Source organism: Spea bombifrons, chromosome 3 (genome assembly GCF_027358695.1).
Source record: "Spea bombifrons isolate aSpeBom1 chromosome 3, aSpeBom1.2.pri, whole genome shotgun sequence".
NCBI classification, from domain to species: Eukaryota; Metazoa; Chordata; class Amphibia; order Anura; family Pelobatidae; genus Spea; species Spea bombifrons.
In genome coordinates, this window is record NC_071089.1 from 79,658,837 (window position 1) to 79,680,807 (window position 21,971).

The window sequence follows — 21,971 nt, forward strand, 5'->3', positions numbered from 1 at the left end:
TGTGTACATCCCAGTAAAAACTCAAAAAATCAAACCCAATACAAAAAAGTTTAGACAAGTCATTTCTACTGATAGCAAGGGTAGATACAGTAATATCCATGACAATCAAGGATATTTTCCTAGGAGGAGTAAGTTAAACAAATGATGTATAATTATATCACTTGCCGACCGCATTTATGTTGAGGGCCACCATCTATTCTATTGAGTGCAGGAACAACATAACCTGGAACGCCCTTTAGAAGAATGTCCAGTGGCCACACAGTCCTACATAGTGTACATAGGCTAGCTGGAAAGATCAGATCTGCCCCCAGTTTTGTATCAGAGAGGTTGCAGCCCAATACTTGGCCTAGGCCAGAATAGCATAATCCACTGGTAGCATATACACCATTGGCTGCTGCTGCTTCCATTTATTTTAGTGGGATCATCAGCTAGATCAGCGAGAATGGAGTTTCTACTATGAATGTGCAAGTGCAAGAAGCATATTGAGAAATGCTTTCTGGCTTCAGTTGCAGTATCTGGAGGTGAAGTTATATGAGACTCTTTCTCTAACTCCAATAACTAAAGATTGATATAAAATGCAAAATGGATGCCAATATGCACATAACACAAAGACAGTACCATAGTGCTTCTTTATAATCTCTATGCAGCTGAAAAATGTTACAATAACACTATTATTAAATCTAAATAGAATTTTCTGATAACACAGGGTTCCTATAGAAAATACAGGACAGGAAACGTGGGGAAAAATTATATAAAATAATCACATATTTGTAGGCTGGATTTTGATTATAAATAATAATAAATATGTGTTTAAGGGATGAAGCCCTCTCATATGCAGTACATCACAGCAGTCTGACCACCAGCAGCCAGACCCATCTGCCATTGCATGTGAAACAGCAAAGCCTTAAAGATCTACATTTACACAGTAATGACCATACCATACCACAGTTTCTTCGAGGCACTAGAGTAAACCACTCCTTGCTCGCTTCCCCTCCAACAAGTGCGTGTCCTGCAATATCAGCAGGACTGCCCATTGACATCAATGAGAGCACCTCACAGCTACACCCAGAGCTATATTTTTACTGATCTTTCTTGAAGTTGGGTTGACAAGACCAGTCTTTCACAATAACTGCTTATTATATTTTGATTCAAGATTTATTCTTGTATGAAATTTAGTATAAAATCTCATTTTACTCATCAATGCTAATGTTTGGTGGCTTGTAGCATATACCTACAAGTAATCTGAGACCATTTTAATGTCTATGCTGGTCTCCATCCATAGTATCTCCGCATTAGTACCAGTGTCATACACATCTTCTTTACTAGGCTTTGATTTAGGGTTCATGTATATACAAATCCCTCCCCTTTTCTGTTTACTGTGTCCCTTCAAAAAAAAAAGTGAGAAACCTTGTACGTTCGTCAGTTTAACAAAGACTTTATGGCTAAATCTGCCCTGGTACACTGGAAGCATCTAGGCGTCACAACAGGTCAGTCACAAAGTGGTAGACCACACAACGCTCACAGAGCAGGACTGCCAAGTGTGTTGGAAGCTTTGTGAAATGGGTTTTCAAGGCTGAGCAGCTGCACAGAAACCAAAAATAACTATGCACACAGTCAGGAGTGGGCTGGAGCAGTGGAAACATGTTCTCTGGAGTATCATGCTTAACTAGAATTCTGAAGGACGGATGTTGGTTTGGCAGAGAATGCCAAACCAATGCCTGAATGCATAGTGCCAGTAAATGGTATCATTTTAACTATACTTTTCTCCTAGTGCCTCTTGTAAAGATTGATGGATGAGGGTTAATGATCTTGGGCTGCATTTCAGTATTTGGGCTAGGCCCCCTTGTTCCAGTGGAGGGTAATGTTAATGCTTCCGCATACAAATACATCTTAGACAATTGTATGCTTTCTTGTGTCACCAGTTTAGGGAAGGCCCTTTTCTGTTCCAGCATGACTGTGCCCCTGTTCACAAAGACATGGTTTGACAAGTTGGCTGTGGAGGCACTTAGGCGGACTGCAAAGAGCCCTGACCTTAACCCCATTGAACACCTTGGTCATATGGTGCATCTAATAAGCCTAAGTCAACCCCCCATACCTGCTTGCAAGGCAGAGGTTTGTACAGCTACAAGCACACACCTCTTCACAGTGCTTCCTTGCTTGTGGCCTGGGTGCCTCCTGCTGTTGGACTTTGGGATATAAAGTGCTATCCCTGTGCCCCACACCAGATACTGATGCAGTCACAAGGAAGGACTTTATTGCGAAGAGTTCTGCCAAACCTACAGGTAATAGTTGCTCTCAAGAGCCACAAGCAACAGGTGACATGGCTCTACAGCATGCAATCTTTTATCATCATACATTTAAAATATCACATCAAACATCAGTATAGAGTGTGTGCAAAGTGGAATATACTGTACTTAAATAACCTGGCTCAAGAATGCTTAATTATAACACCTGGGTAGTGTTTTTAAACACAGATTTACTATGGTCATTAAGATATTGTTAAGAAATATTCTTGAGTGTTTGGCTAAGCTTTATATTAAAGTGATCAATAGCAAAATGGGGTGCACAAAAAATACAAGTCTTATAAACATAATTTTATTGTTTTTCGCTATTAATATATACAATACATTGATAAACATGGCTTTTTTTCTGCCTTTGTTGATAGAATGTTACCGGTGTAAAAAGATGTATATATTGCACTTAAAAATGTATTCCTGTACCGAAAACATTTTACCACTGGCAGTAGACATCTGTATACATTATATATATATATTTATACATACTCTTCTATTGGATCAAAGGAGAAACAAACAGTGAATTATACATGTCATACTATAGTACATATTATATATTGTGGATTCAATGTGTTTTTTGTTATAGGCCCTGTTTCAAATAGTAGCGGCTGATTTATTCATAATACTGTAAAAACAGATAATACCAAAACTGTATTAACATGATGTCAAATTAACATCTGTAAGCTATAAACACTGTGGCGTTTCTCCTAAACCAGTTGAGAGAGGTGAGCAAAACATTACAAAATAATGACTGCTACACAACTCGTTTCGACATTAGTACGACAAGCTATATGTGTTTGTTAACATACAGTTTAATGTATGTCTTTTTCATTTGCGGAAGTGAAAAGATTTTACTGTTCATCATAGAACCCTTGGTCTACTGTACATCCTGCCCATCTATGTGAAATAAAAAGTTTATCCAACATCTTATCATTCATGCAGCCCACAATTTGGGCTTAAAATAAGCAGCAAGTGATAAATACAAATAATCCATTTCTAAACAATAGCTATAAAAATGTGAATAGCAGGATTGAATAAACTGACATCTTCACCGCCATAGGAAAGTCTGTTAAAAGCATTCAATGGACAAATATACAAATCCTTTCGATAATATACACATATGTGCAAGTGATACAGGTTTTGGCACAATCTTATGGGTTTTATAACGAAAAGGATACTCAATGAATCCCTTCCCCTTACTAATTTTGAGATGGACCTTGTCTGCAAAATAAGGCATACATCCCCTAATACAAGTCAGTACCATAGCGGTGAAAAAAGACAATTGCATTATGGTTCATAAACATTTAATTAGAGCAACTTCTCTCTTTAAATGTGTATAATATAATACGGTTATATATATATATGTTTTATTTAATACCTATACATTCATCCTTTTACAATGTTTTGACTCTTATTATATTTTTAAGGCGGTTTGGTAATACATCCTTTCAGATATGAATCTCAATTTGTATTTTTCAATTTATACAGATAACTACTTTATCTGATACCTACTCTGCTTCCAATAAATATTTTTTGAAGTTAAACATGCTTGTTATTGGTTACCCCATACAAAATCCATGCTTATTTGTACATCTGCTTTCCAGGAATTTATTAGAATTAAAACAAAAAAGAAAGTAAAGAAGGCTGATCTGTAGTAAACGATATGCGGGAACATATATGTTTGTTGTAAGTAAAATAAATGCTAGAAATATTTTCAAGTTGGTCACCAAAGATTTTTTTTACAGTTTATAAAAATGTGTAAGACAAAAGAGTTTTAATCAGTGATAAATCTCTTTTCATGGCAATTTATTGCAAAAAGCTACGTTATCTTCAGACTAACATGTGCTCAAGGTATCTTAAACTGCATTGACATGAACTCCAAATGGAACAAAGGAAATGGAGAACTTGGGGTGCGTTATTTTTTTATACATATTTTGTGTTGTTTTAAAAAACACATTGAAAGTGTATTTTTTTTACTTTAAAGGGAATTTTTGCATTCTACAATTTCTACAAAGTTCTAACCAAACTGTGATGCAACACTTTCGGCTGCTTGAAGCAGTATTTCCCTTGAAATGAATAGGGCATGTTCTGTGCATGTGTGTGGGGGTCTCATTAGACCCTATCACAAGCCAGCACTGTTGTGTGTGTACAGTGCCGAGAAAGAAGATTCAAGACAAACACAGTTTCCACAGCGCATTGACTCACTTAATAATTGTTTTCTATTGATTTTAATAAGAATTGAATCACAAACCTTGTATTTCCCCACCATTAACACCAATTAAGGTTTAGATGGGTCAGATAAGACAGACAGAGGATGTAACAAACTATGAAAAGGAGCAATAGAGGTTGTGAAATCTGATAGATACTTTAGCAGCACCCTATACAATAATAAAAAAAATTAATATAATTTGCATTCACTGACAGGGCTCCTAGAAAATAAATGACTGTCCAGTTTTCATGTTAAATGCATTTGACTAGTGCATTTGACTACATGCACATCAGTGCAGGCATTTATCAGAAAAAATTGATTTGTCTCATTTAACATAGTTTGCAGGAGCAGCAGCATGGAGGGTTTGTGGAGTCCTTGTGAAGGGACAAGCAGGATCCCACTTTCCTTCATGCTCATGATCTCTGCATCACTGAGGGATGTGATGTCGTATCATAGTCATACAGTATTTAAGGGCCGCATTACACTCAGAGATGCCGAGACTGTGAGAGTGAAAGTAGTAGACATCAGCACTTTGAGTTCCTTGGATGGTAGGCCTGCTTGCCAATGCTGTAAGGAGGACGTACATTGTAGTCAATGGGAGCCAATTTTGTAACTCCAATAACTATACTATGCATGCAGGCTGGTGCAAGGATTTTTGCCGCCCTAGGCAAAACATAATTTTGCTGCCCCATGGCTCCACCCCCACAAGCCCCTCCCCCTTTGCCACTTACTTAATGACAGCGGCCGGTGGCTTGCGGCTGCAGCCTGCACTGCCTGGGCGCCGGGCGCCTACTTTGCCTATAGGTGACGCCGGCCCTGAACGCATGCTACAGTTTGCACACGCCATTAAAAATAGACTCGAACGTGCCTTAAAGGAACACTGCAGGCATCATATGTACTTTTGTGCATGTGATAGCTTAGTTGCCACTTTAAAATTCTGAGGTGTTCCCATTACAAACACATGGGAAGATTCTGCAGAATCCCCCACCTCCCAGCTATCTGCATTGGAGATGTGTTCTGCCATCACATGTGATGTAATGAGAGATGTGTGGGATATGCTCCTATTGATTTCAACGAAAGCCCTTACCTGCTACTAACTGGCTGCTTCAAGTAGCTAATTACTGGTGGGAAACCTTATACCATAAAGGCTGCAGCAACTACCTAGGATAAGTATTATTCTGCATCATTTTTAAATTGTGATATTATCTTGAACACACGTTGATTAAAAGGTTGATTAGAATTGCCTGCTAATTGCAACTAGTTGTTCATGACACTTTGCAATCACCATGCATGTTTCAAATGCAATATAATGGAAGTACTTGGTCATATAACAACATTTTCTTTAATTACATATATTTACAGAAGTATAGGCCGAACAATAAACTTCCAATAAAAGATTCCAATATGTTTTTCTAGAAATGTATATTTTAATTTACAAACCATTGAATTCCACCAGCCATGTTTCTTGTGCAATGAAGATAATAGTGGTTTAATGAATGTTCATCCTGGTGCTACTAACATAGCATAACTGAAAAAAATCCCCTTTAGCAGCATTATGGATATACAGTGGCATTAAATATATATATATATATATATATATATATATATATATATATATATATATTTAATATTACATAGATATGACACCAATATATATATATATATATATATATATATATTTATATATATATATTATTGGTGTCATATCTATGTAATATTGTAATATTGAAGAGCTATATGTACTTATGCCTCTTAAGTAAACTACCTGTGTTTGCTTTACACATCCTTATAGTTTGGCAAAACAAGCAGAGTTACTGCCCCAAGCTTACCATCCAGTTGAGATGTGATCACAACCAGAGAGCAGAGCCAGGTAACTGTGTATGCATGAATACACATGCGTACCCACTACCTTTTCATTTTTCTTTGCATCTAGATTAAGATAGAACCAAATGATGGTGTGACCACCTTGGCCATATCTTCCAGTTACACAGATCACTGTATAGACCCACATGTTTACCAGCTTACTAATCAATGGGTTTTCCAACAAGATATTATCAGAATTTAGGAGGTCCGAGGTCCGAAGAGGTCCAAAAAAGGTAAGTGGATCAAAGCATTCAATTTCCCTGATGTTTAACCAGGGTATAATTTGATATTTGTCAGCCCTTTCTATTAACTAGTTAAGCAAATGTAGTATGAAAATCAAAGAACGTAAAATGCAGATATTAACTCTGAGGTTACATGGTTCCTCTTCATCTTTTGCATACTAGTAGTTGGAGAGTTATTAATAATATACTACTTTTTATACATTTAACTAGTGCATGTGTTGTCTTCAGCTTGCCTTCCTTTTTTGTAACAATAGTAAGTTCATACTATCTGAACCTTAACAAAAATACTGTTTTTTTTACAAAAAAAATACAAAAATAAATACAGATGTAAACCACATTTCACCATTAATATACTTAAAAAAACATTAAAACTAAGATATATTTACCACTTATATTCATGATTTTTTTTTTAATGATTACCACATCACAACTGAAATTTAAAACAGCAAACATTCATTTTTTTCACTTTTGAAGGATGCCCTGTCAACATTATAGCTATAATTTTTGTATTTGTAAATAGCATACGTCAAAACTCAATCCATTTCTTATAAAATAAATAATGAGAAAAAAATGTAAACATAAATTAATGGTCCATGGAAGTATGATTAAATATTCAGTCCACATATCTGGAAACAAAAGGATTCCATTTTTAAGGCATTCATGTTGTCTTCACCAATCTCCTCGTCAAGTTGTCTCACACTGGAATCAAGCAGCTAGGGTCAAGACTTGGGGGGGGGGCAAGCAGGATATTGTAGAAGACGCCACTGGCTGAACAATATGTCAGTTTCATTTTGGAGAAACCATATACTTTGGGCATTAATGATTGAAGAATTAGGTCCAGAGAGCTGAAGTTGCCTACTACAAGCCAGCACTAAACTAAAGAACATGGAACAACACATCCTTCCGTTCCTGTACTTTAAATTTGTAGCACCTTCTACTTGGAATATCTAATGCCTCTAATGAGCGATGAGATGTACCCAACATTTTTTTATTTTTGATTCTTCATCCTAATTATCACATTATTTATAAAAATAGAAATAATCAAGAATTTATGTTGGGTTCATCTTGAGAGGTTTTTCATGTTGTCCTCTGAGAACATGTTGAAGAAGTCAGGTCTCAACAAGCCCTATGGATGTAACTTAAGTCAAATATGAATTACAAAATTATTATTTTTTGCAATGTGTTTAGCAAACTCTTGAGGAAATCAAAACGCATTCCATGGTGTTTATGGCACAAAGAGCACTATAATGAGGAAGGTCCAGTAGAGAGGTTAAGATTAAAATGACCAGGTGTGCTACGAACTGTACAAGCATGTTGTGTATGCAGTACTCTGAATTCAGAGCCTGGTTTGGGCTTCAGGTATATAAATTTCGATGCTGTCTGCGCGCTCACTAGCTGAATTCTGCCGGAACGACGCTGCCCTCTTTGCAGCCATTAGTCTTCTCCTTGCTTCCTGTCTCTGTCGGTCAGGCAGGTCAAGAGATTTCTCTCGAGTGATAGGGAATTTTCCCCTAGTAAGTTTCTTTGGTATTGGAGGTGGGGGCTTCTTGTCATCCTGAAAGAATTAAATACAATAATGAAGCATACATTCACTGAGTAACAAAATATATCTATCCTAATCAACATTGAATAGAAAACTAGCTGTATTTTTGTTATTGAACAAATCTCTGCGAACTCTAGATCCTGTAGGGCTTGAAAGTCCCAGGGAATCAAGTGTATCTGAGATGCCGGAACCACTACATTTGGTACCAACATTTGTAACACTGTTAACGTCACTTAGATCACATTACATTGTAATGTTTGATTGAACAACAACAACTAAACCTTTTGCTATGTCTGCATACTTTATATATTGGGTTGCAGCCAGATAATTCACTGAATATTTGTGTTATTCAGTAATTGTACCTAATACATTGGCCACGAAGTACATATTACCAGTTATGAATAACGGTGTATACCGATATCACATTCATACATGCAGTATTCATACACATGGCAAGCAACATATAAGAAAAAAAAAAGCTTTTCATTAGAAGGCATGCAAAAATATTTTGGGCATGAGGCTACAGTTCCATTGTATAGAATGCATTCTTTTGTACATGGGTTGTCATAACTCATGGCTCTATGTGTCTTGAGAACAAACAATAACAGGTAAGTATGCTCGTTCCAAAACAAATTATGTTACAATATAACATTTATCCCCGCATCATTATTATTATCAAATTAAATATATTTGAGGCATTTAAAAATAAGTTTTAAAGTGAGATGCTTATGATATCACATTGCACATAATACGCACATTATGTATTTCACATAATATGCAACATTACTTGATTACACACATCTGTAAGCACTGCAAATGTATATTAATGTATGACTTAATTAAAAGTGAATGACTAGTTACCTCTGAGCAATATGCTGCATAATTAACACACTGCAAAATTACACATTTTGACAAAATGTCTTTGTCAGAAGATAATACTCACTTTCTTTTCTGGTGAATCAATTGTTTTCCATTCATTCATTTTCAACTGCTGGAGCTTTTCAAACTTCATGCTGACATCTTCTATAGACAACTGCAAAAGGTCCCAAAATCCTGCCAGGTCTTGCGATGTTGGCCTGGGCATGGCACTCGGATCCTAATATATGGACAAAACAAATATATTTATACATATTCCTAATACGTGCAATGTGTAGATTGCATATCTGATTTCTTAAGAATAATTTTATATTGTAAATTTCACACAACTTTGATGTTGTCAATTATTGACCTATTCATCCCTTATATACAATCCAGATATGTTGATGGAGATTTTTCCTCTGTAATGGCTCAAGAAAGCTAAAACTTGAGATGCTCCCAAGCAGGGACCAGGGCGCCACCTATAGGCAAAGTAGGCAGGGGCGTTGACAGCCGCACAGCCTGCAGCCAGGGCCGGATTGGCCCACCGGGATACCGAGATACCAGACCAACATTCAAAACAGTCGCTGAGCGGCTGTGAGCAGGATTGAAAGCGGCACTCGGGCCGCCTCCTCCCGCAGCCGGCGCCTAACGAAGTTAAAGGGGCCGGCGTGCACACACCGCGCCACCCAATGGCCGTGCCTCAGCACTGTGTCCCACGTCTTTAAAGGGGTGGGAAGAAGAGCTGAAGCACGGCCATTGGGCGGCCATTGTTTTGTTTGAACCTTTATTGAGATTGACTTGTTCCCAGCTGCCTATGGATCCATCAGAGTTCAATCACTTGTTTGTGTTGACTTACTTTAGTGAAGATGATGATTTTATTCCACGTTTTTTCTGATTACACTGGCAGAGGCTTACAGGGATTTTCCAAAAAAACTACGATGGATTAAGCATGGGGGCTAGACTTAACATAGCTATACATTAAAATACTGATGTGAAGCCCATAATGGACCTGTTTCAACTTGGGCTGATTGACACATTGCATTGCTGATTTATGTGTCATCCTACCAGATTATAGTTTAATCATGCCTATCCCAGCATACAGATCCTTTCATACTATTGCTAAGTGATATTGTTGTCTTGCTCCTGGCTAACTCGTCTTTGAAGCAAAGCTTGGTTACTGTGGAAACAGATAAGCACTTTTATAAGCATCTGTACCAAATATGCTATAGGTAACATTATTTTAGCTTGCACATTTTATTTTTCAATGAAGCTACTGTAAAATGGTAATATCATCCACTAGATGGCAGTGTTTCCATATGCTGTCACACATACACCTATATCAAGGGTGTCCAAGTTTTTTCTGCAGTGGTCCGCTTCATCAGAAATGTATGTGTGCGTGGGCCACACTCATTTTTCACTGAGAGAAAATATTGCATTTTAGCTTTATAATGCATATTAATACAGGGTTAATTTGGTGATAATGGAAAAAGCAGTGGACAGTTTTTGATCAACTTTTATATGTCATTCTATCAGTACTAAAACAAAGTCAGTCCACAACCCATTTAAAACAAGTTTAGCCAAATAAAACTGCACAAGGCACACTGTGGGTACAAGCTGGATTTAAGATGACTGATGCACACTGGAGGCAGGGCAGGATTAAGAGCATCACAGGCGTGGTTCTGAGGATTTTGGTGGCCATTTTATGGGAATAAACAAAATAGACAGAATCTTAACTCGCCATTGATCAGTACTGGATAAAGTAAAATATGCAGATTGAAACAAAGTAAATAACAAAACACCTTTACTTTTCCTCTCACTGATTTCTGGGCCTAAAAAATTTTGTCCTCTGAAGTGACTACAAATTCAGTAGGGTGTTTTATATCTGGATAAAGAAAATTAAATGGTTCAATGTATTCCTACAGAAAGTAAAGTGACAGGAAACAGATGACCAAATACACACCAAGACAGGCTCTGCCACACCAACACCCAAACACACACACCAGGACAGGCTCTGCCACACCAACACCCAAACACACACACCAGGACAGGCTCTGCCATACTGAAACCCAAAACACACACACCTGGACAGGCTCTGCCACACCAACACCCAAACACACACACCAGGACAGGCTCTGCCACACCAACACCCAAACACACACACCAGGACAGGCTCTGCCACACCAACACCCAAACACACACACCAGGACAGACTCTGCCACACTGAAGCATAAAAAATGCATTTTCTACACTGTTTTGTCCCTTTTAACTGCCCCTTTTGTATTTTTGCCCCCTCGTGTACTGATGCCCCAGCCAGGCCCCCTTTACTATTGATTAATATGCCCCCCACAATCTTGTGTATTGCCCCCCCTTGTGCATTAATGCCCCCACATCTTGTATATTGATGCCCCCACCCCTTTTGTATTGGTTAATGTGATGCCCAACCACCCTCTTGTCTATTGATGCCCCCACTACCATGTGTATTACCCCCCCAGCCACACACACCCCGGTTTATATTTATTTTGTAATGCCATAACCCAGCCCCTCTTGAATACCTAACAATTTTTGGGTAGTACTTACATTTTTGTTTTTCTTCTTGTTTCCTGCTCTCCTCCCATGTGATGACCCTCTCCTTGCCACAAGGAACACCTTCCGTGAGCCCACCCCTCTAACTTCACGTGTTCAAAGCGGCCGCCCGGCCATGAAGTTCAAAGCAGCAGTAGTGCGGCTGTAAGACCGCCTCTGCTTAATGAAGTTAAGGTGATCGGCGGAGACAGTCTTACAGCCATACGCTGTCTGATTAAACTTCACAGCCAGGTGGCCGCTCTGAATGTGGTCTACTGGCCCACGGACCAGCCGGCCCTACAGGAAATTTTCTGGCGGGCCAGGCCGGCCCTGCTCATGCACGTTGGACGCCCATGACCTATATCTTTTGATTGTGTACCACTGGAAAACCTTGAAATCAGACAAAAAAAACAAACTAGTGCTATACCTATCAACACTGCAGACCAACAACAAAAATCACCCAAAACAACTTTTAACTAAGGTAGCCACTTGACATTTTCAAGATTACACAAAGAGCACAGTTTTTCCAATCTGCTCATGTCACATATAGTGGCTATAATGAATATTCTATGCACAATAATTTCCATGACCACTATTTTTCCTCTACAATTTTCCTTTTAATGTAAAAAAATATTACTGCATTATCTTGGATACATTTTTCAAATTCTATTTTTCTTGGAATCTGCAGAATGCAATGCAGAGTGATCCAGACTAAATTATTAATCTGATTCTTTCTAGGCATGTCAAAGCAATTGTACGCATTGCACAACTCTTGGGCTCAAGTGCAGAACATGGGCCAGGAATTCTTTATATCCATGTTTTAAAACAAGTAGATTTAAATATAGATGCCTGTGCTCAAGCTTGGATATTCAAAACGGTGGATTTCTGAGGACATGCACCACTACATTAAAGTGTTTTGGAGCAATATTCCCATTGGAGCAATGGAGATTTGTCCTTCATAAAAGAAGGAATATATCTATTCGTCCTTTATCCCGCCACTCTCTTTTAACTAGTACTGTTCATGACCATGCTCAGTGAAAAAGGATTCTTAGTTTTGTAAGAGGAACAAAATGCATATTAAATAAACCAACTCTGTCCCCTTGACCCCATCAAAGTCTCTATGTCAATCCCTTGGTCCATCACTTACCCACCTATTGAATCTTTCTTTATCATCTGGACCTGTACCATCAGCCTTCAAGCAAGAGCTAATCACACCCATTCTAAAAATTCCTTCCTCAGATTCTATCTGTCTGACCAACTACCGCCATATCTCTTGCTTCTTTTTACCTCTAAGTTGCTTGAACGTATTGTGTACAATCACCTTACTAACTTCCTCTCCTCTAATTCCCTCCTTGACCCTCTACAGTCTTGTTTCAAACGCCTTCACTCTACTGAAACAGATCTAACAAATGTCTCCAGTCCTTGGCCCTCTACTGTTCTCTCTTTATACATCTCTTGGCAAACTAATCAACTAATTTGGCCTCCAGTATCATCTTTATGCAGATGATGCCCAAATCTACCTGTCTTCTGATCTCTCTCCATCTCTCATCTCTCTCATTACAAATTGCTTGTCTGCTATTTCTTCATGGATGTCTGAACGCTACCTGAAACTTAATCTTTCTAAAAGTGAACTCATTATCTTCCCTCCTTCCATCTCCACTCCACTTCCTGAATTTTCTATCACATTAACAACATGACTATCTCTCCTACTAACCAGGCCTGATGACTTGGGGTCATCCTCTAGCCTCTCCTTTATCCCTCACATCAGATCCTGCCGCTTGCACCTAAAAAACATCTCTCGCATCCATCCATTCCTCACCCAAGAATCCACAAAAACTCTGGTTCATTCACTTATTATTTTCCTGTCTTGATTACACTCTTCTGGTTGGCATTCGACTCTCTCCTCTACAATCTGTCCTAAATGCTGCTGCTAGGCTACCACGCTGCTCCTCTTCTGCTTCCCCACTCCGTGAAACCCTCCACTTGCTCCCTATTACCCTCCATAACACTGCTCCTCCATAAATTTTTTGCCCTCATAAGTAAATACTCTCCTGCTCGATCCTTACATTCTTCCCATGGGCTAAAGCTCTCCTAACTTATCACCTCTTCCCTTTCCCATCTACAAGATTTCACTTGGGCTTCCCCATATCTCTGGAATCTACTTCCACCGAACCTTCAGCATTCACCCTCCCTCCCAACATTCAAGAAACATCTCAAAACTCAGTTCTTCAGAGAAGCTGCACCATCTTAGCTGCTAGAACTTCCTTGTCATTGATACAACCACCACACTACCTCTCACCCTTTCTCTGTGCCTTATGTTTGTCACCCCATTCCCTCAAGCTTGTAAGCTTGCGAGCAGGGCTCTCTCCACCGAATGTATCGGTTTGTCTTAGTCTGTCAATGATCGTCTTGCCATAGCCCTTGAATATATATATATATATTGTATGAAGCACTGTGTAAATTGTTAGCGCTATCTAAATAAGAGCTAATGAATAAATAAATAACTCACTGTGATTTATTATATTATGTAGCTATAGATATTCTAGTATGATAATACTCTGTGGCTCTACAGTCAATTTCTGAACACCCTCCCTTAATAGCTACTGAAAGGAAGGAAGGAAATAGGGGGCTAAAACTCAAGAATAAAAGAATTAATTAAACAATTATGTCTCCACAGACTACCTGAACAGTAAACAAAGTAGGACCAGTTAATGACAAGTAAAGTAATTATCTACAAGGTGATAAAATAACAATGTGTGGTTATCCTTCAGTGTAAAACTGTATTCTATCAAGCTACAATGTCTATGAAACATCTCCTGGGATTATAAAATAGTAAACTGTCCTTTGTTGCCTTAAGAAACCCTATCTCTCAAGAGGTTATGTCTGATATAACAAGTGTAATGATAGGATGTTGACATGTTCACACTCACACCACGTGCCTTGTTGCATCTATAATCTATAATGCATAGGTATCCATCTTGAAAAGGCTGATATGCCTGGTTAGTGGGAAGAAAGATCAGTGCCTCGTTGCTTCACCCTTGATGAAGTCCTCTGTGTAGAAACGTTGGGGATCTTTTCCACATTTTCCGCTCTTCTGCCATGTATGTATGGGTTGTTCTATAATACTACTACTAGAACTTTTCTTGATTATTTAATTTGAGTGCACCTCTATATTTATATATTTTATTGATCTATACCTGGTGAGCACAGGTTGGCGTGTCGCATCATATCCCTATATATTTACTTGTTTGGTTGTTTATTGCTAGTTGGTGTGCCTTTTTCTGCATGTTTAAGAAAGATCAGAGCCCCTTTTCAGATACATTGTTATTTAGATATAAATAAGCAACAGGTAGGCATTAGTGTCAATCTTCAGTTTAAAAAAAATATCGACACAGATTGACACAATAACACGTTTTGCTAAATTTGTCCAAAAAACTCAATTTCCTGATTCCCATTCACTTCCAACTAAAATAGAGACTTCGGCATTGAAATAAACAGTAAAAGGAAGATACTATTTGTGTTACTCCCCTGCAGCTGCATGTACCCTCCTGGAAAGGGTGTTTTAGTTGCTAAGTAACAAGATGTACCTTTTATATCTCAATGTTAAGCAATGGGGGTGATGCAGAAAAATAATGTTCTGGATCTGAAGCGGTGTGGCTCATGGACATGTGCTATTATCTAGCGTAGTTGTTACCAGGAAACACTGAAATGTTAATTTAACTTTTAATTTATTTTAGTAACCTACATCAGCAGAGCAGCTCTTAAAGATTGCTTGCGTATCTGCTAGTAACAACACGTTTAGGGGCCCTTGAATGGTTTAAAATTATTATAACCACTTATAGATATCTTGGTTTAATTAGCATTACTTATTACTGTATTTCATATATCACCCCATCTTCGGTAAATTAATTAATATCAAGTGAATGACAAAGACAAGTGATGAGAAGTCAAAATCTTCAGTTTATGCATCCCAAAGGAACTGGTCAGACCAGTTACTAGAACATTTAAAACACACTAGTCCATGGATATATCCTGCTCATGGACTGTATAAAGGAAAAAATAGGTGCCATACATATCCAACACACAGTATATCAAGTTCATTCAGGGAGCTATTTATTTTATATAGCGCCATCATATTCTGCAGCATTGTACAATGCCATCTGTACAGCTTGTACAGCTTGAATTCAAATCTAGTGGCTTTAATTCAGGGACCTGTCTAAACCTTAATTGATGTTAACTGTGGTTGAAAATAGATAATTTGAAATTCAAATCGATGGATTGTAGACTATGACTACTAAAAAGCTACATTATAAATGTCTATTAAGGATTTCAAAGTATTAGCACAACATAAATGTACATTTTAGATCATATATGCAATTGCCACCTGCAACCCCAATTGCTTTCAAAAAAGAGAGCTAGAGAGCATTCACTTAAATATGCTTCTCTCTTTAAGTGCAGGCAAGAAGAGGAAGAAAATGGAATCCAATATTCATTAAAAAAAAACTTTTAAATAAAAGATAAATAGCAATACACATCTTTTTATAATTGGCAGCCCATTTTAAGCATTATTTGAACTGAATATGTTGCCTAGGTTATTGTGTGATAAGAGGAGTCCAAGGCACTGGTGGAGCACTGTTAGAACAGTCCTTGAAGGGAGATTTAAATAGAACTGTTTTTGCTTCTTAACTGCCATGTTAGCAGGATCAGGGATTAGCGGAGGGAAGAAGTCAAATCTGCTTTTACTCATACAGAGAAAGGCACTTTATCTCCCTGTGGATTAAATTAACATCTGTCTGCTCTGATGTTTCCTGGAAGAGAGACAGCTCATTCATTAATTTTCTTTCACTGACCAGATTTCAATAACACAAGCAATCTTTTTTCCCCCCTGATCTTATATACATACATTTATACTTTATATTTAGTTACAATATGCCAGTGAATTAAATTTAAAGACATTGGTATTATCTATGATTATACAGCTAACAATAAATATAAATATACCCGTATTAATCCAAGAGAAGATGCAGTCATTAGTCAAAGTTATACTTTTTATTGGGTCAGTGTAGAAAACAATATAAAGTCACATCATTTTTTAGTGTCTCTGAGATTTCTTCCTTACATGAAAAAACCTCTTAAATTCAAAAAGCTTATTTGACATTACATCTTTTTCTATACTGTTAACAACCTGGACCAAAGACTCCATCTTCCTCTTGGGCTTTCAAGAGATGTGTAATTGTGATGGTAACCTGATATCTAGATGCTCACATGCACATGTATAAAGATGTACAATTTATTGGTATGCACTATGAAATGGCTGGTATGGCTGGATTGTGGAATTAAGGCATAGCCACTTTATATTGTGGTATGGCTGGATTCTGGAATAAATGAACAGGGCCAAATCTGAGGCACAAAACAAAGAGAAAGAAGGGGACTTTTTATTTGAGATATTAGTGATATGCTCAGAAGAAACTCTCTCATTTAGAGTGTCAATCAGACAAACAGGATTCCAAAGTAGGGTGAGGGGATGTCTTATCAAATCAATCACATCATAACCCATGATATAGCTAAATGTGTTTGTCATACACTTGCAACCAAAGCAAAATACTTAGGTCTATATTCTTGAATACATGTGAATTTTCTACATTTATTCACAATTAAATCAGATATTTTTCTGTTAATAGCCCCTTAAATTAAGTTGGCTTTGATGTAAAGTGAAAATAGCAATGTAACAATACACAGGGACATTATAGAGGTCATATATATGTAACGCATGAGTTTACTATCTTAAATTATAATGTTGGTGAGTCATTTCAGTGAGCTGTGCATGAGATAAGTGGGACTGACTCACAACAGATTGCTGATTTAGAGGATAACTTTGAGCCTCTTCACAAGCAAGGGATGAGCCAGATGGTAGGCTCTAGCCAGGCTCCAGTGGTTCATCCAGACATAGTTTATGAACACACATATTCAGTGAGTCAAAAAACTTTGGATCATTTGCCTTGCAGCTCTGCATGCAATTTCTAGTTAGGAATAAACCACCCACAGAAAACCAACACTGTAGGAATAAAGGACTTGAGCTTATTGTGTACTTTACAAAGCCAGTAGAGGGGTAGCAAAAAGTAAAAAGTGTTTGTTTAAAGAGTAAAGGGGCCACTAGTAACTGTAAGCCAATAATAATAATAATAATAATAATAATAATAATATAATAATTATTATATAAATAATAAATAATATATAATAATCTCACAATTTTACATCATTTATTACAGAAAATAAATTGATTGGATATTGTGCTGCAATGGCTCAGCCTGATTATTAATACCAAAATGTCTTCAACATAACATTTTTTATTTTATCGTACAAATGAGTAATAATAGAAACTTGACATGAAGAACAGAGGTCCCAACAATGCAGTAAACGTAATAAAATAAGTCTTATACCAAGTGTAGTAAGTGATTGACATGCACAAGGTAATCTTTCAGATTCAGTTCTTAAGATGTAACTTACCAGGTTCTGCTGACAGAGCCAGTAAAACTGCTGGAACTTCTGAGACATGAGAAGCTGAGCACTGCCGACAGCACTCCTGATCTTTCCTAGATCTGAACATAAGAATTGCACTTTAAAAGAGAACACTGGAACAAGGCAACACCATCAGTAACAGGAACCAAGTGACATACTTGGATTGGCACAATGTACATTTGGTTTTTCACAATGTTTTTTTTACTCCTTAAGAGTCAAAATGAGCATTAGAAATATCATTGACCCAATTGCACACGGTGAGAGTTCCCCTTTAAACCAAAAATTTTGAAAGCGAAAAACAATTTGGGAAAACTGTGTGTGGTTTGGGGTTTGTCAGAAATGTTGAAATTGAGTTTGAGTATTGTTCAAGGCAATGATTTCTGTCTGTACATTATCTTTTTTATCTCTGCAGTACAACGTGAGTATTGATTTGTCCTCTGGTTCTTGGCGTTCTTAACATCACGTTAGAATGAAAACTATTTTGGACTAGATTGAATGGTTATTTCAAAACAATGCTGAACTGGTTTAGGATTCTCATTATCATTGACCATAATCATCTGGCGCTGAAAAGGTTAATAATGTTTTCAGCAGGGGTTTATTTATGGGGCTCACTACCCTAAGCCTAACAAAGCAGCTCCTACAGCCACACGTAGGATGTAGCATAAGGAAGCTCTCTTCCTAGCTCAAGGCATCTAGGGCCAATCGCTACCCTGACAGGAGCTTAGCGGGGTCACATACCCCAATGCTATGTGAACCTACGGTAGTCGAGAGGAAAACTCATGCTGTGTGTGAGCAACTCTGAAAAAACGGTCCATGCAAGGTGTGTGTTAGAGTGTATATATTATAAAAAGGGAGGGTGCATGATGGTGCTTGGCTTTACTTGTCCCCAGTGCCACAAAGGCCATAGCCCTCTCCTGTGTGCATTCTCTGTGCTAAACTCCATGACATGATGTCATAACCAAGTTCTCTGGCAGTGTACTGGAGATGAAATACTACAGAGGCTGTGCTGACTAGACACAGATCTCTGTTGTATAAATGGACCGGTTATAAAGCAGATCTCTCATTTTCTCCACTGGTGGCACACTGGAAAGCTCATAGCCCAGTTAATGTAGAACAATGGCTGTATAGTCGGTTAGCTTCTACCCTGGAGAATAAAAGCTAGGGAAACATGCAACATGTTGAGCTATTAATCAGGAGTATTGGACACATAGAGTAGTCTCAGAATCATGACCTACTATTACCTTTAGATACATAAAACTAGACCAAATTTAAACAATAGAAAAACTCTAACAGTAAGATAGCCATACTTACTTTCTTCTGAAAGGTCATTTTCCTCAGCTTCCCTTTCCATATCCTTGCACCATTCCTCTATTCTTTTAGTTTCTGCATGAAGCAACTTCATAAACCATGTGCCGTCTTGTCGACTGGGTGATATCCTACCAGAATCCACTGCATCAAGGGTAGGTTCTAGCCAGGGATCCGGTGGTGGCAGATTTGATGTGTCAACTGGTGTCCGATAATCTTCTCTGTAACTAAACAAACCCTGAGTTCGTACTGTTCTTACTGCACCATACTGAGTTGGAGTGCTAGGCTCCGAATGTCTCTGAAAAGAGGATCCAAACTGTAGGCCTTTGTCCTCCATTGTGATGTGTCCTGGGAATCCCTCTAACTCAAGGTCAGCCTGTACAGCTGCAGTCACACTGTTTGAACGCTTGAAACGTCCTTGTCTAAGCATAACAAAGCAAAAACATGGAAAAAATACAGTTATTCATCTCTCCGGGGCAGATATAAGTATTGTTTAATGTTCATACAGTTTAAGATTAACCATTAATAACAATAACAAAAAAAAAATATTTCATTTAATCGTTGTTACTAGTAAACATCATTTTGAGAGGACATTGGTGCTGTGATCTACCATTTTGTAAGTGGTACTCTCTTGCTGGGAAACTTTTACTCATAACAGGTGTCCAAATAACACCATATGTGTATTTTTTCTTAGCATTCGATAAAGCATAATGCATCTTTTAATTACAGTTAAACCTCTCATACATGGCAGTTATGTGGGAATTACTATTTATACTTTCTTTGGCAATGCTGCTAGTGGAAGCTACAATTCCCATCACACTTACTCTGTCCTTCTGTTATTTAGGAATATGCATAGGTCACAACAGTTTGAAAGCTAAGTGTCATGATTTGGGGTACATTTAGGAAATCTCGATAATTATTTTGAAATGATTTCAAGTATCTCAGATAATTATTAGCTTGTTCATTATGCATTGGAGTAACAAATTACCGTTTTTCATCTTCCACCTGAATACCCACAGAGTGGTATTCTCTAAGTCCTTTACTCTCAGAGTCTGAATCAGCTGCTTCTACCTAAAAAGGAGAAAACAAATGCATCACTAAATAACCAAGTAGTTTTTAGATTAAGAGTAAACCAATGCACAAGATCCTGGGAATCCCCACTGACTACAAATATATAAATAGTTACTTTTTAAAGTCACTAATACAGACCTCTCGACATCTGAAACGGCCAAAGAATCAGCCCAGCCTGAGCCATCTTTGTCCCCAAACAGCCCAAAATGAGCCATTCTTGTCCCCAAACAGCCCAGTGTAAGACATATGTGTCCTCAAACAGCCCACCCTGTGCCATCTTTGTCCCATAAACTCCCTGCCTGTGCCATCTTTGCCTTTCCCCAAATCACTTATACGGTACATCTATGAAGGGTATGGTTAGACAATGGTGTAACACTTAATTCTGAGGGTCCCTGCAAGCTATATTGGGGGGCCTTTCCACATGTATGTATCATGTTTTAGATCATAATGAACGAATAGCATTTTTGCTCAAAATATAAGGCAGGGGCATGTTAATACATACCTTGAACTCATAGTAAGTGTACCACAGGTGTTGTAGGGGAATGTGCTGTACCCATTGTTTAGAAGCATGAGTTTAGAGGCTTTGCCAAAATGTTTTTAAATAACTGTATCATGATGATAGCTATTGATGTATTTTTTGTATATTGAAACATTCACAAGAAAACATTTGTATTCAATCTCTAAGACATACAAGAAGAATAGAGCCTCCTAAATGGGGACTATCTGAAGGGCTAACCTGTTGGGAGCATCGCCATCGAATTGCCTTCCAATTCAATTTCTAAAAAAACATTTTCGGTTGTTTCTATACATTTTATTTTGACTATGATGCCTCTACGACATTGTAACTAATGACATGACACACTATTAGTGTAACAAATCGAGTGCTATTAAATTAAATTAGATCAATACCATTAGACTGAGTAACCAATCCCTATTAATATGGATGCTACTTCTATCAGAATTTATGGTTGTCCCTGTGAAATCCATCTGCCCTGTTGTCTATTTGGTTCTTCAGGATAACTGAAGATAGGAGGTCTTCTGTATGACCTGTTTTGTATAGTTAGTGGTTGTCCATTTGGGGAATAACTTGGAGCAAATTATAGGACCTGATTCTATTCAATCTAGTATTTTATGACAAAATTAATTCCACACCGGGTATAATTCCTTCCTTGAAATTAAAATAAATAGTTTTCCTTTCATAACATGCTCATACATAAACCTGTTTCAGGTGTACTCATTTTATTTTGTAGTTGGCACTTTGGTAATCTTATAGATGGTATCAAACAATACGCAACAATGCTATCATCACTATTCACCACTGTGTACCCCAAGTAGTTAGCAAACAATTATGTGACCAAAGAGGTTTCTATTCGATAAAAAAGGAGGAATGACTAGGAAGGAGAGCTATACTGACCAAAAAGATACCAACGGGCGTGGGACCACTATATGAATTCATATGAATATAAACTGGTGAGTAGGCACACTTGCATTCCCCCTGACGAAGC

General features: G+C 37.8%; 1 protein-coding gene across 1 annotated transcript in view; it reads right to left on the bottom strand.

Annotated features, from left to right (window-relative positions):
- Window positions 1-6,601: 6,601 nt before the first annotated feature.
- DLGAP2 (DLG associated protein 2) overlaps window positions 6,602-21,971 on the bottom strand; it is a 355,391-nt gene continuing 340,021 nt past the window's right edge. The window contains exons 11-15 of the mRNA XM_053459998.1: window positions 20,384-20,466; window positions 19,402-19,817; window positions 18,079-18,170; window positions 9,095-9,247; window positions 6,602-8,163 (exon numbers count right to left, since the gene is read on the bottom strand). Coding sequence (XP_053315973.1) covers window positions 7,945-8,163; window positions 9,095-9,247; window positions 18,079-18,170; window positions 19,402-19,817; window positions 20,384-20,466 — 963 coding nt within the window. The 3' untranslated portion in view covers window positions 6,602-7,944. The remainder of the gene's footprint in view (window positions 8,164-9,094; window positions 9,248-18,078; window positions 18,171-19,401; window positions 19,818-20,383; window positions 20,467-21,971) is intronic.